The sequence below is a fragment of the Chrysochloris asiatica genome, unplaced genomic scaffold, assembly GCF_000296735.1.
Source record: "Chrysochloris asiatica unplaced genomic scaffold, ChrAsi1.0 scaffold00046, whole genome shotgun sequence".
Classification (NCBI taxonomy): domain Eukaryota; kingdom Metazoa; phylum Chordata; class Mammalia; order Afrosoricida; family Chrysochloridae; genus Chrysochloris; species Chrysochloris asiatica.
Window position 1 is genome coordinate 18,612,484 of NW_006408564.1, and position 16,529 is coordinate 18,629,012.

The 16,529-nt window shown below is 40.1% G+C and overlaps 1 protein-coding gene across 1 annotated transcript in view; it reads right to left on the reverse strand.

The window, feature by feature from the left end:
* Positions 1-16,529, reverse strand: part of ADAMTS9 (ADAM metallopeptidase with thrombospondin type 1 motif, 9) — a 224,143-nt gene that overhangs the window by 160,468 nt on the left and 47,146 nt on the right. The window contains exons 7-11 of the mRNA XM_006862109.1: positions 16,301-16,341; positions 16,073-16,178; positions 9,224-9,370; positions 7,299-7,440; positions 4,934-5,038 (exon numbers count right to left, since the gene is read on the reverse strand). Coding sequence (XP_006862171.1) covers positions 4,934-5,038; positions 7,299-7,440; positions 9,224-9,370; positions 16,073-16,178; positions 16,301-16,341 — 541 coding nt within the window. The remainder of the gene's footprint in view (positions 1-4,933; positions 5,039-7,298; positions 7,441-9,223; positions 9,371-16,072; positions 16,179-16,300; positions 16,342-16,529) is intronic.

The window sequence follows — 16,529 nt, forward strand, 5'->3', positions numbered from 1 at the left end:
CACGGTCGGCAGTGCAAACCCACCAGCTGCTCCCTGGAAAATCTATGTTGTTGTTGTTGTGTGCCGTGGAGTCGGTTCCGACTCATAGCGACCCTGTACAGGGTTTCCGAGGCTGTAAATCTTTACGGGAGCAGAATGCCTCATCTTTCTCCCGTGGAGCAGCTGGTAGTTTCCAACTGCTGACCTTGCGATTCACAGCCCGATTCGTAACCACTATACAACCAGAGCTCCTCTACAGCTTGCTATCAGTCAAGTTTGACTTGACAGCACTTTAACAATAACAACAATTCTAAGCATTTTTACTTATATATCTACTTAATCCTGCATAACCACACTATCAAGTAGATACTATAACTATTGTTATTCCCATTTTTACAGATAAGAAAATTGAGTCACAGAGGGCTAACGCTAAACACCAGGAAGAGCTGAGATGGAAGCACAGGCAATCTGACTCTTAAGTGCCTCTCAGTGGTGAGCAAATGGGGACAATTTTTAACATCTAAATAAAGGCTGAATTTTTTTAAAAAGCAGAGAAATTAAAGAGCTAACTCGGTGAGGCTGAGATTCCAGGATGCCCACCTGATATTCATTCTTTCTTTCATTCTTGGTAACAGAAGCTGTATCTTTCCCAGCTTCCCTTACAGAGAGAGTGGTCAAAGACATAGCAACAGAATTCACTGGGAAAGATTTTGAGAAAGGTTCTTTTGTCCCTTTGTCCTTTGACTTCATCCTGTCTGGAACTCAGACTTGATGGGTTGAGCTCCAGCAGCCATTTTATAGCCGTGAGGAAGAAGATCATTGCAAAGGATAGTAAAGAAGAAATAAATTAAGAGCTTGAATCTCTCAAGACTTTGTGGAGCTGCCATAGCTGTTATAATGTATATATCTCTGAACTCATATTTTTGTGTATCAGAAAAAGACTCAATTTCCTTATACTGCTATAATTGAATCTTGCCTAGAAAAAATTCCTAACTAATGAACAATTGAGGTCACAGCTGATGGATACTGAAACTCGGGCCTCAAATCTTTCTGCTACGCACACAAGATATAAATTCTACAAAGTAAGAAGAAAAATCCTATGACTATTCATTAATTTTAATAATGATAAGTGGCTTGGCAATGCTTTCTTTTTTTCCCTGTCCTCTTGACACATCAGACTTCAGTCTCCTGATGTCTCTATTCTTTAGATTCTACCACCATACAGGACCAAACTCCAGAGACTATAATTCTCATTAAGCATGAATATAAACCTCAGAGAAAAACAAGGATATGGGTTTATCGTAGTGCTATAGCTAAACACTGCACTAAAGGGTCCTTTTAAAAAAAATTTAAAAGATTATTAAAATATGGCATGCAAATTAAACATTTCTTAGTGTCTAACCACTGATGGGTGTCCAAAAGAGAAGAATCTCAGATGGGTAAGGAAGTCTAAGGTGACAGAGGCTGGAAATAAGGATGTTTGACAAATAGGCGCCAATGTAATCTTTTTCACTGGGCAAATTGGTCAAACAAACTGGAATAGCCATTACATTATAACAAAGCATTAAGTGGGTGGTGAAGTCAGAGCTAAAATACAGTCATTCTTATAAGCATCCAAAGTCATTTAAATGATGTTTTACATAAGTGCATCTCTTTTTAAAGAGGGTGGAAGTGGGACTTGAAGATCAATTTCATCCCAAGGATACTTAAAACAAAAAGTTTTAAACTCAGATTTACAAACAGAGTTAAAATGAAAATGTTAATGATCTTAACAAGACAATGGAGAAAATAAACAGACATTAGAGAGTCATTCATCAAAATAACACAGTGTCGGCAGGGCAGTCCAAGATCTATGACTACTATGGGAACAGTGAAGGAAGAAAGAAAATGGAAAAAAAGAGAAAGAAGGAGGAAAAGAAAAAGAGAGACAGAGAGACAGTAAGAGATGGCAGAAGGAGTTAGAATTTTCTGGCATATAGAGACAAGACATATGGCTTTAATACAAAGTCTATCAAAACTAAACAATGACCAAAAATACACCACAAAAAAATATTCTGTGCCAACATATCCATCATTGTTGGCATTTACAAAATGCGTAAATACTTTCCCAAGGAATGAACACGTATATCCCCATATTTTTTTTTTTTTCAACACAACTACAGTGTCCCTATCATTTTCTCTGCATGGTTGCTTCTCTACAATTGTTTTGAGCCTGGCCTTTGGAATGCCTTTAGATCTCCTGCCTTGCTGAACGCAAGTATTCATGGAAAATGTCTTCTGAAGTTTCTCTTAATATTTCTCATCTGAGGGATGGTGTAAGACAAACCTGCAACAACCGAAGATGAGAAAAAGACACAGAGATACCCTCCAAGTTCTATGCTCGAGAATGTATCGGGAAACTGTAATGCTTGGAAAAAGTAAATGTTGGACACTTCACATATCCCTACTTTTATTATTGACTGCTTTTACAATAGTGCCATATAAATGCCAGCATGATGTCAGCATACAGTAGACCTCAGTCTCACACAATTGGAGGTTAACTGTTGTTGGTATGTGCCATTGAGTCAGTTCCAACTCATAGCAACCCTGTATGGGGTTTCAGAAGAGTAATTGGTTTTAATGGATTCTGGTTTGACATCAAATTTATTATTATAACTAAATTAATATATAAATATATATATATATATCGTAAGGGTAAGTAAAAGCAAAACTTTTTTCTTCCATTGCTGTTGTTAGGTGCCACCGAGTCCCTGAGTGATACAATATATGTGCTTGGCTGCTAAAAAAAGGATTGTTAGTGGTGGTTATGTACTCTGGAGTTGGCTCATGATCCATAGCAACTCTATATAGTGTTTCCAAGGCTATAAATCTTTATGGGAGCAGAAAGCCTCATTTTTCTCCTGAAGAGCAACTGGTAGATTCAAACTGCTTACTTTCCCTTTAGCAGCCTAACTCATAATCCACTATGGTACCAGGGGTGGGCTAACAAAATTCACCCAGAGGTGACCCAGAAGAAAGACCTGGTAATCTATTTTGGAAAACTCTGCCATTGAAAACCCTACAAAACACACACGGGGCAGCCATGACTCAGAATGAAATCAATGGCAGTTAGTTTTCTGTTGTTGTTGTTCATAGGAAGCTTAGCAGCCCATTTATGACAGTTTCACTAAATGTAATTCACTTAATCAAATTACTGACAATTCTTTTTGTTGTGTGTGTGTGTGTGTTTTCTGGCAACAATTATGTGTCAAAGATAGACACAAGAGAGTGGGTACCTAGGGCTGACTAAAAAATACACCACCAGTGATTTTCTTGAGGTACGCAGACTCGATTTAACTAAGATAGTTGGGTGGCTCAACTAGATGTCAACCACGTGTCCTCTCTGTTGATGACTCCTATCAATTAGGGTCATTGTGTTTGGAAGGACTCTGAGGCCAAATCCCAATGTTGTAAGAATAAATGTCGCATTCATTATCAATGACCACCATGAAAACCCAAGAGCCACATTTCCACTCATTTCTAGGATTCTGAGCATCATCATATGAACTTAAATATTACACAAAAGTATGAAATTCACTTTGTAGACAAAAAGATATGGTTGCACATGTGTGTATGTGTGTGGATGGAAAGATAGATCAATCGATCAAGAGATACATAATTATTTTCTCCATTTAAACCAATGAAAGCTCCAGAAGTAACTCTTGCAAGGTTGTTACTAGGGAAAGGTGATTCTCAATTGCTACAGTTCTAGCCGCTGGGAAGTTAGTTCCTGAGCTTAGTCACCAAGTTAAATCTAGCAACAACAAAATTGTCTTCATTATAATCTATTACTCCAATATTGGACATTATATTCTTAAAATACCTTTCATGACCCCTAGCTCATTTAACTTGATAACCACCCTGAGAGGTGGGTGAAAAACACACTAGTATTCCTGTTAACTGGAAAGGACTTCAGTGAGCCTGAATTGTATCCACTCCACTAGACCCTGCTGCCCCTCAACCCCAGCCAAATAATGGGCCAAGGTGGGAAAGGAGGCAGTAATAGAGTTATCCAATGGTCTGAGTGATTTCTGACATGTCCTTCATTTTTCTCAGGTCCCACATGGATAAAATCTGGGAAGGTCTCCTTCTACTGAAACATCCTGGGTACTGTTAATTGTATAAGTTAAAATGAAGGAATAGGAAATCAGAGAGAACAAAGTATTAAAAATGAGTAAAGGGGACAATGAGAAGAAGAGAAATACATATATAAGGATGATGAGACACTCAGCAATATAGTTCCAGGGGTTACATCATGGATAAGTGAGAGAATGCTATCTTCCATATGGAAAAAAATTAAAATCAGGTAACAGCTAAAAGTTTTTTCAAACAAAAATTTACAGTAATGTTGATGATGATATCACTAACTTGCTTCAAGTGGACACCAGACACAGAAGGTTGAGTTAATTATATACCTTGGTATGTGGGAAACTGTCACCATTGGTCCATGCAAGTAACAGATTTTGTTTAGTTATTAACAAGTAAGTGGGAAGCATAATAGCCAGCTCATTAGAATTTGGATTTGGATATATTCCAGGTGACATCATTACTCCTCAAAAGGAACCAGACAGTTTGGGCATAGCCAGGTATCCTGGTAGTGAGCGCAGTGCGTATATACTGTATTTCCTTGACTCTGAGATACTCTATCAACTTAATTCTAGCTTTCCCAAAGAGAGAGAAGAGAAAGAAACACAAACCCATATTGAATTGACTCTCAAATTAAAAATCACTTTGAGACTTCCAAAATGAAAACAAGAACAAACTATCTTAAAAAGAAGTGGACCCGCCTCCTTAAAAATAATGTACATTCTGACACATACTGCATTATATAATAAACAATGGTGAGTGATCAGTCAGACGCTTGCACGTTGCTGCCCCAAGACAGCAGGACGAGACTGGACGGGGCATTACTTGCCTTTCCGGGCTCACACTCTGTTCCGTCAGCCCAGGGCGTGTGTTGAGTGCGGCAGCCTTTGTGCGATCCATCCACGTTATTGCACCAGAGTCTTCTACATTGCATCTGCTCGAGTCAATGGAAGGACAATTAAGCAACAGCGTGATTAAGGAGCTATTGAATGAGCAGGCTTGCTTGTTGTTTTGCTAACGACATAATAGTCTAGGTTGGGACAGGACTTTTTCTGCCTTTCTTTTTTGGTTGTTCTGATAATTGATCACGTATTCCGAAAGACACAGAGAGCAGTCTTGAGACACATCTCCATGCCTGGAATAAATGATTTCTTCCCAAAGGAAACTTCTATGTATCAGAAACCTGTATGATACCACCTGGTCCACACTAACACCTCCCCATATTCCAGATAAGGAAACTGAGGATCACAAACACTAAGGAGTAAATGTTACACCAGAACCCTGAAAGCTGTATTTTAGTTCAAGTCTGGCTTGGTCACCAAACCAATGTCTTATTGTTTTTTCTTCTGACTAAAACAAAACAAAACATCCGATTGGCATCGAACGGATTTAGAGTCTTATCAGCTCTACTGGACAGAGAACTTGTCTGAGGGTTTGCAGAGCTGTACATCTTTATGGAAATAAATAGATGGACACATCTTTCTTCCACAGAGTGACTAGGGAGTTCAAACTGATGACCTTTTGCTTAGCAGTGGCGTGCTTAACCACTATACCACCAGGGCTCTTTATATTCCCCTGACTAGACCACATGGGAGTCCTAGTGTGGACTGTGGCTTAATGTGCTGGATTGCAAGGTCAGTTCGAACTGCAAGGTCAGCAATTCAGACTCACCAGCTGCTCCTTGGAAAGCCTATGCAGGGTTGCTATGAGTCGGAACTGACTTCCCAGCACCAAACAACAACAACAACAAAAGCCACATGATACCATGTTATCATCATACTTTTACTCCTTTTCAAGGCTTTGTTTAGAGCTTGTCAGGGGAAAGAAGGAACAAAACACTGTGAAATATTTTGTTGTTGTTGCTGTTGTGAAGTGCCATTGAGTCCGTTCTGACTCATAGCAACCCTGTTGGATCTCTAAGGAGCAAGTGGTGAGCTTATTTTAGGCACACAAAAATTACCGAAAAATAACAATACCCCCTAGCCACATAGAGAAATTAAACTTTATAGGTACAACTTGGGTACCTAGCCTGCATCCTATTTGCTTCCTTTTCTCCCCAGAAAGGCCACTTTCCTGAATGGTACTCATGATTTCATCAAGCTCATTGTTTTTACTACACATGTATACAAATCTACCAACAATATACTGAATTATGTTGTGTGTGTTTAAGCTTTATTCAAATAGTACCACATGGATGTGTCTAATGCACATTGTATTTTGCTTCCCTCTATACATTATGTTTTTCAGAGTTACACAAGTTTATACGCTATATCTCCATTTTAGGATATACTTTTAAAAGATCATTTGTTAAAAATTCCTGACTATTACAGTAACCATGCTAATTATACAAAATTCAGATCGTACTAAAGCTTTCTTTTATTCAAATAAAGGTGAAAGAGTTGCCAATCACACACCCTTTCCTGAAAATTTTTTTTACAGTTGAAAATATACATTACCAAATAATTCCTTTCCTCTTATTTTGACTGAAAATTGTATCAGAAGCATGTCTCTGTGTGTACATCAATTTTAATAGCTGCATAATATTCCACCAAATGAAAATCTAATTTGCTTAGTTATTTCATTACTAGGCATTTGGACGACTTCTAATTTTTGTTGTCTTGAGTAACATACATCATTATGGTTTTTACATTATTTCCTGGAATCACTGAAATCACCATGCTGTCTCCAAAGTCTCTCCCAACAAAATCACTAACCAACCAACGAAATACACAAGCAAGCTTCCAAGGGGATGGGATAGATGACCACGGAAACACAGTTCTGCTCACATCACTGATATAGATGTCCAGAATACAGACATGAGATGACCAATCAAACGGAATGAAATGCGACAAGGAGAGAAGAGGGCTGACCTTTGCCATTGTCAGCTTTATAACCTTATCTTCTCTGAGCCTCACTTTCTCACTTGGACCATGACAACAATAAAGTCATCTTCCGTTTGGGCTGTTGTGAGCAAAATGAGAAAGTGCAGGTAAAGCACCACTTTACAGTGAGGACCACTTACCACTGGTTCCCACCACCATCATTATTAGGTTAAGCATCAGGCGTCAACAGACCATTCTTAACTGTTACTAGGGTGGTTTACACTACAATGAGACTGCGATGCAGAATCAAGAATTAAAAAAAAAAAAATCCATAATCAATGTATGAAGAGAGAAACAGTGTCAACAACTTACCATATATGGGCACACCTGAGAACCTGGTCCAAAAATCAATTCACATTGTTTGTTCACACTGTAAAGAAGGCCCGGCAGTTGTGGGGGCAAAGGGTAGGGTCTGGATTCAGGTTCATTAAGCAAACATTCGCCATAACCAGTGCTACAGAAGGCAGAAAAACAAAGACGGTCAGAGCAGTGGACGCGACTGTGCCTGTCATGGGTCTCAGACAAATAAATGCGAAGGCCATGCCACCGTACGGACAGTAGAGGATGGTCCTCTTTTATATTTTGTTGTATTCTGTTGATCTAAGTTAAAAAATTGAAGGTATATTTTGGTGCATACTTGTTTGCAGAATCTCATGTTATGCATACAACCAGCACTGTTGTTGTTATTGTTAAGTGCCATTGAGTTGGTCCTGATCCATAGTGACCCTGTATACAGTTTTCAAGGAACAGCTAGTGAGCTTGAACTGCCAACCTCGCAGTTCAAACCACCCTTGCAGTCCAGTGCACTAACCCACCATGCCACAAAGAGCATGGTGGTGGTGGTTATGTGTCATGGAGTCAGTTCTGACTCATAGCGAACCTGCATAGGGTTTCTGAGGCTATAAATCTTCATGGGAGCAGAAAGACTCATCTTTCTCCTGCAGAACAGCCCGTAGTTTCGAACTGCTGACCTTGAGGTTAGCAGCTCAACTCATAGTAACTACGCTACCAGAGCTACTTACAAAGACTATGTTGTTGCTGTTATGTACCGTGGAGTAGGTTACAACTCATAGCGACCCTGTACAAGGTTTCCAAGGCTGTAAATATTTACAGGAGTAGAAAGCCTCATCTTTCTCCCACGGAACAGCTGGTAGTTTCAAACTGCTGACCGGTGAGATCAGCAGCCTGATTCGTAACAACTACGCTACCAGAGCTCCTTACAAAGACCACAGCACATAGGAAATATGTCCTTGTTGCAGCATTGATCACATGTGCATGACAATTATGTATCTATTTTTCACTATCTTTCCCTCTAGATGGTAAGCTTCTTTGGGGCAAAGAAGTTTTTCATCCAAGCTAAGAGTCTTGTCCCTAGCAACAGGTGCTTAGTCAATGTTTGATGAGTAGATGAGTGAGCGAATGAATCAATGACTCAGAGAAAGAAAACACCGCACACCATCTGATGAAGAAGGAAAACAGCAACCCTCAGGTTCCTTTGCTTTTCTGCATTCACCTCTACTGGAAAATTCACGCTCAGTGACTTCTGATTAACAAAACCCCCTCTTCCCTGTGGTTGCAGAAATATACACCCAGTGACCTTGGAAAAATCACTTAACCTTTTGTACTTCTGGGAGAGAAGGGCAATAAATCTGTGACACACGGACATTGGATCATATAATTGGATCTTGGAACAGCCTGGCAGGAAGCTTGAAAAACAAAATGAGAAAAGAAGGAAGAATAGAAGAAGGAGAAGAGAGCAAGAAGGAGAGAAAAAATACCCTCAATTCAACGATCACACGGAGATACGCTGCAATTCTAATCTACCCACTTAGCTCTCTCTCGGGTTCCCTCACTCCTCTACTCCTTTTCAACCCCAAACTATACAGTTGGAATCTCATAAGGGATGGGTGTGCCCATCTTCATGGAATCGCATACGTGGTCCCTCCCTCAAGACAAGAATAAATTTCAAAGCTTTACTGAAAATGAAGCAAACTTTACATGTTCTCTTTCAAAACCCCATGCTTTTCTTGAGTTCAGTCGATTCTCTTCTAACCTCTGGACAGAATATGAACCACAGAGATGTCAGAGAGTAATTTTTTTTTTCTCCCTCCACCAAGGAATGTCAACAAAAATAACAACTCCAAAGGAATGCTTGACTCTATATTTTCTTTCCCACAATTAGTTCACTATATGGGGCAGAAGTTGAAATCTATGCCAAAAGCAGGGTCAAGTCTTACTCTAAAAACTCAGTGATATATTTTCGACTGCATTTTGACCACATCCAGGGATTGGTGTAGAAGTTCAGCGTTGGAGCCATGACATGCTGGGGACTCTTAACTCCTTCTTCTTTGCATTTATTGTTGTCATCGTGCGGCATGTTAAACCTATGGGCAACAAGACAATGATGTTATGTAATGTCAATAAACATCAAGAGATCATGCTGTTATAACTGCTGCAAGAATACATTTGTTTAGGAGGCAAAAAAAAAGAACAATACAAACCGACCACTGCTGAATCATGTAAGCAGAAGAAAACTTAGCAGACAGTTCAAGATGGGGCACAGAAAAAAAACATCACTCCCACCTAATTTAACACAAAGCGCCTTTAATGTATAAAAACTAAGGCAGGGGCTATGCCATTATTTGGTTTAAAAATAGATATTTGGATTTGCAGAGGCTCTGAACGTTCTGTAGCTGGTGATAGAATACAGTACTTGAGATTCTTAATAAGCTGTTAAAGGCAAATTTATAGAGTCAAGAATTTTGGCAGGTTATAGTAATGTGAATAGAAAGAGTTATTCAAGTGTCGCAAAGAGTGAAGCCAAAAACTTTCTAATAAGAAACTCACTATGGGTCTTGGCATTTCCCCCCTTTTGGATCAGGTTAGCAAATGATAAACCCATGTAGGTATATCATTATAAAGGTATGCAAAGTTTGCATACAATAAAACCCATTAAAGAAAGCTGCAAGCATGGGAATTAAAGACATGCCAATTCAGTTGGCTTAACTCAGAGATGGCAAATAGTTTCATGCTGCATGCCAACATCAGTTGATGGTACAGACTTCCTGAAAAGTCAAGCACAAAAAGGATTCTTAAACTAATCCAGGTTCCGCCTGAGAAAAAGCTGTGATGGATTGCCAGTGCTCTCTTGAGCCTGGGAGGGAACAGGGCAGGAGTGTTAACACATACTTGCCATTCTTGGCTGGGCTAAAGGAAGTGGAAAAAGAAATGATAGGAAGTATTTCTCAATCCAGAAACATCAATTCTGTGACCCACACACTGTTCTCAGATCTACTAATCATCCACTGGGTGACCAGTTCAAATACTCTTTGGACAACTGTCTTCAATCACAGAATTGACATATAGGATTTCGTGTTTATAAAGGAATTCCCTTCACTACTTCAGCTCCAAAGGGACCCTGGTGACACATTATTTAAAGTATTCAGTTGTAAACCGAAAGGTCAGTGGTTCAAACCCACAAGCCTGCTCCCGTAAAGATTACAGTACTGGAAACCCTATGGGGCAGTTTTACTCTGTCTTACAGAGTTGTGATTGTTAGAATCAACTCAAAAGCAGTGGGAGGGTTCAGCTCAAATACCGAAATCAATGAAATGTGCTTCAATAAACGTAAGAGCTGGTGTGAAAGCTGGTGAGGTCTATTCCATTGACTTCTCTTGTGTTCTGATTTATTTATTTATTTATTTATTTATTTATTTTAAATGTAGGCCCCTTAGTTATTACCAGGGGAGATGAAACCAAACTCAACCTTTCTAGTTTGAACTTAGTATTAATTGTTCTTGATGTGTCCATTTTCTTTACAGAAAGACTGTCCAAGATTCTAGTTCCTGGCTGCATATGATCCTGTGTATTATCGAGATCAACAAACACAATTCAAGCAAAACATCCAAAGTTTAGTTTCCCCATGGTTTAAAAACTAATGTTCATCTCTCACCCACACCATGATTTGATATGATCAAGTTTATTGTATCACGGACACGTAAGATTTTCATTCAAATTCAGGCACATTTGCTCTTAGAAGGGGTTGGTTAGCTAATAATAACGATTGATTGAGCATTTGCAAAACAATAATGTTGTTGTTAAGTGATATAGAGTTGGTTCTGGCTCATAACAACCCTGTACAGGGTTTCCAAGGTGCAGCTGGTGAGCTTGAATCGCTGACCTTGCGGTTCAAATTGATCTTGCAGTCCAGCACATTAACCAGCAGTGCCATACCAGGACTCCACTAACAATAATGGCCAAGCTTATTTTTAGTATTCACAATGCATCAAGAAGTGTGCTGAATTTAATCACATATTTGGTCTAATAATGCTACTATTTTCCCATTTTACAGATGAGGGAACAGAGCATTAAAACTACCCAAACCTATTGCCAATGGGTAGATTCCAAATCACAGCCACCCTAAAGAACAGAGTAGAACTACCCCATAAGGTTTCCAAGGTGATGTGGCATTGTGGGTTAATGTGCTGGATTGCAAAATTGGTTTGAACCACAAGGTCGGCAGTTCAAGTTCACCAGCTGTTTCTCAAAAACCTTATACAGGTTGCTATGAAGAAACAGAGTCAAGGGCATTTAACAACATGCAATCTTTACAGAAGCTGACTGCCACCTCTTTTTCCTGTGAAGCAGCTAGTGGTGGTTGTTTCTGTTGTTGTTAAGTGCTGTCAAGTTGTCTGCAACTCATAGTAACCCTATATAAGGTTTCCAAGGAGCAGCCGGTGAGCTTGAACCGCTGATCCTGTGGTCCAAACTGACCTTGAGGTCCACTGCATTGGTTATCTCACAGTGCCACACCAAGACTCCTAGCTAGTGATTGTTGTTGTTGTCATTGAGTGCTGTTGAGTTGATTCGGACCCATAGTGACCCTGTATAGGATTTCCAATGAACAGCTGGTGAGCTTGAACCACCGACCTTGAAGTTCAAATGACTGCAGTTTGACACAATAGCCCACAGCACCACACCAGGACCCCAGTTAGTGATTTGAACTGCTGTAATTTTGGTTACCAACCAAGCTCTTAAACACTGAACCACCACAGCTCCTAAATAAGCTCTGTTGTTGTTGTTGTTAAGTGCCAGTGAGTCAGGTTCCGACTCATAGCAACCCTGTATAGGGTTTCCAAGAAGTGGCTGGTGGGTTTCAACTACTTACCTTGAGGTTAGCATCCAGTGCTTATCCTACAAGTACCACACCAGGACCCCATACAGCCTGAGGTTTAATTACTTGATCAAGGTTTTACAGTTACTATGGTGGGGGGAACTGAGACTTGAATCCATTAGTCCGATTCTAAAACTTCAATGTTTATGATGCTACTTCCCCCACATTAGACAAGATATGTAAGATTTGTTGGGACTATTCTCCCTAACTATTAGAGATTCTGTGTCTATAAAGTTGATTAAAGAAGGTAGGAACTGTTTTTGAAGAATCCAGTTATGTGCAATAAAAACAACAAAATCAGTTGTTTTTTTTTTCTCTTAGATAGCTCTTGTGTTTCATAGTATCATAAAGTCATGATTATAATAACCTAATGTACAATTATTAAATTAAAATTTTTTCATTTAATTTTGAAATTTCACTAGAAAATCTGGTAGAAATTACTGTAGTAAATTATTACTTTCCTTAAAATATAAGACAGTGCCCCACAAAAAAAATGACTCATTAAGAATTTAAGAGTTTACTTTTTGTTTAACCTAATAACACCTATAATGATTCATTTTTCACCTCCTAACACTGGACTGCTAAGCACAGGGATGACAGTTCAAACCCACCAGCTGCTCCTTAGAAATCCTATACAGTGTCACTATGAGTCAAAATGGACTTGACAGCACTTAACAACAACACTTTTGAGATGGGGTGGCAGGGGATAAAGTAGGGAACCTGTGGAATAACTGATCCTCTGTCATCCCATTTCGAGGGGAGCACAGCAGCTCCATATGATAAGCACTGGACTGAGAATCATAAGATCAGTGGTTCAAACCCACTGGCCATTCCTCAGAAACCCTATACAGGATCACTATGAGTTGGAACTGACTTGGCAATACTTAACAGACTATGGAACAGATTTTGAAATCATTTGACTATAAAATTCTTTTCTTCATGGATTCTTTTTATGGCGGCCCAACAGTTAAGAACTCAGCAACGAATGGAAATGTTGGGAGTGATGAACCCCCCAGCAGCTGCAGGGGAGACAGACCTGCCAGGCTGCTCCTATAAATCCAGATGTGTGCTATAGAGTGACCATGTGGGCCAGACTACAACTGCCCCACAGGGTTTCTTACACTGCACTCTTTTCTCCCACGGAGCAACTGATGGGTTTGGACCATGGACCTTCCAGCAGCTGAGTGCTCCGACCATTGCACCACCAGCTCTCTTGCCTGTACATTGCTGCTGCTGTTAAGTGTTGTCCAGTTGGTTCCAACTCATAGTCACCCTGTATAAGGTTTTCCAAAAGAGCAACTGGTAGATTTTAACTGCCTGGTGTGGCTTTGTGGGTTAATGCGCTAGACTGCAGAGTCGGTTTGAATCTCACCGTGGGAACTTCAAGCTCACCAGCTGCTCCTCGGAAACCCTATACAGGGTCGCTATGGGTCAGAACCAACTCGATGGTATACAACAACAAGAACCTTCTAGTTAGCAGTCCCATGCTTATCCTACAGTGCCAACCCAATACAGCCTAGAAAATTCAGCGAGGCAGTTTTGCTCCGCCACATATCAACTCAAGAGTTCCTTAAAAACAACATTTTCACGGAATTAGCATCAGACTCCTTTTTGCTTGGAGAAATACTAGTCAGACCAGTGATTTTCAAAGTGAGTTCAAAGGCAACTCTTGATTTTCACAAAGGAGCCTCTGAAACCAAAAGTCTAGAGAGGATGCTGTGGACTGCTAAAAGGCTTAACTGAAAGCAATGCCTCTTTTGTGTTCTAACTATTGGACATCCACACATTATTTCATTTGTGGGGGAAAAAAGAATTGTACTTTAAAAATATGTTTGAAAGGCACTGGTCTTCAACTGTACCTGTTCTATGTATACTGAACTGAGTAGAAAATCTGTTCATATGTATCTTGCAGGCAGGCAGTCTAAATTCACCACTAGCTCCATGAGAAAAAGGTGAGACTGAACACTCCCATAAAGATTCACAACCTACAAAATCCTATGTCAGGTTGCTGTGTGTCAAAATTGACTCGATGACCGTGGGCTTGGGTTTATATATCACATGTTGTTTTTGTTAAGTGTCTTGTAATCATTCTGACTCATAGCAATCCTGAATAGGGCTTCTAAGAAGTCCTGGTGGCTTTGAACTACCAGTAGGATAAGCACTGGACAGCTAATCACAAGATTGGTGGTTCAAATCCACCAGCCACTCCTACAAAACCCTATTCAGCACTGGTGGGAATGTCTGACGCTTGGGCCTCAATCATTTGGTCTGGCTCTACCAGGGCAACCGCAGTTCCATCTACCAAAGGGGTGAGTTAATGAAATATCTAATCCAATATAGCAGGCTAATTTTTAAGATGATAATTTTGTATGACTCACGAATGATGTTATAAATATCCAAATGGACCTTGGCAGAAAATAGAGTAGACCCTGCTACAGAGTCGTTATGAGTCAAAATCGATCTGAAGGCACCTCACAATGACAACAACCTTGTGGTGTGCAGTTCAGTGTTTATCCTACAGCACCACACCAGGAACCATATTTTTGTTGTTGTCAAGTGTTGTTGAGTCATTTCCAATCCATAGCGACCCTATATATGGTTTCCAAGGAGGGGCTGGTGAGCTTGAACCACCGACCTTGTGGTTCAAACAACTTTGTTGTCCAGCGCATTAGCCTGCAGTGCTTCACCAGGACTCTAGGTACCATATGGTGGCTGTGTGCTGTGAAGTCGGTTCCGACTCACAGCGACCCTGTACAGGGTTTCCGAGGCTGCAAATCTTTATGGGAGCAGAACGCTTCATCTTTCTCCCACAGAACAGCTGGTAGTTTTGAACTGCTGACCTGACGGTTCACAGCCTGATTCGTAACCACTATGCTACCAGAGCACCTTAGGTACCATATAGGTGCCTTCAAAAAATATTTGCTGGATGAAAAATCTAAATAGATGAAGTTAGCTCTAAATAGAGTTAACATGAATCACTTAAACTGCCATACAAATATAATAAATTAAAGGCATCTTTTGAGGAAGTTATTTCAAGAAGATAAGCATGTTAATCATTCTAGAAAAAAATAAAATAAAACCAGAATAATTTCTAGTAAATGTATATCATCTTATCCTGTGCCCTAACCATTCTCTGTCTCTGAAGAACAAAGGGAAAATGATCTGGATTTGTGAAAATCTCAAAGGCCTACGTAGTGTTCAAGGACATCTGCCTCCTGAACAAAGATGTGCAGTTTGGAAAGTTCTTCAAGTTAATACAAGCTCTGTTTCAGTGGAAGAGGTGGGAATTACCCATTCTTCCAGTTTCCAGTGGAAAAGAAGATGTTTACAACTTGTTAGGAGTCCTGGTGTGGCGCTGTGGGCTCATGCATCAGACTGCAAAGTCGTTTGAACTGTAAGGCTGTGGTTCAAGCAGTGGTTCACTGCTCCTTGGAAACCCTATACAGGGTCGCTATGGGTCAGAATCAACTCAACAGCACTTATCAACAACAACAATAAGAGAACTTGAGCAGTTAAATCAAAGACACATATGAGCTATGGCTAAAGAGGCTGCTCAGCATACATTCAATTTTCTGAAGTCAAAGTAATATTTCTCCAATAGGTTCAGAGCTCTTCCACCCTGTAAACTCTATTAGGACTCTGACTTGCGAAGTCCTGTTGTTGTTAAGTGCCATAGTGTCGGTGCCAATTCACAGAGACACTGCATAGGGTTGTCGAAGAACGGCTGGTGAGCTTGAACCGCTGACTTTGTGACTCAAACTGAGTTTGCGGTCCAGAACATTAACCCACAGCACCACACCAGGACCCTGAGAACTCCTGTGCATCCTCTAGATTCATGCCCACTCTCACTCACATCAAGAGACAAACGTCTGGGTCACTCTGAATTAAATGAATATATTGAAAGGAAACTTACACATGGCCCAGTTCGTGGGCTATTGTAAAAGCCGTACTCAGTCCACTGTCTTCACTTATAGAACAGCTTCTATAGGGATCACAGATGGTTCCCAGTTCAGCAAGACCTATTAGAAGAAAAGCAAACAAGTACACAAACAAGGATTTACTTTAAAAAGCAAGTGTGCCTTAGAATAATAGCATGCAGCAAATTGTTTTAGCAGGAGAGGGATGTACACAGTGGACTCACCTAAGGTATCGCATTTGTCCTGAGCTCGGCAGATATCCTGTCTAAAAGCAAAACAGACTTAGGGCCTGATGACCACAAAGAGGAAATGCCAACACAAGCAAACAATTCAAAGCATTCACAACAGCACATAATCCAGGGAAGGGCAATACACTGATCACACTAACAAGGCCAGGGGTTCCAAGCTCATAAAGAGTTTGAAAATTAAATGCTCCATTAAGAAGTCTTCCTC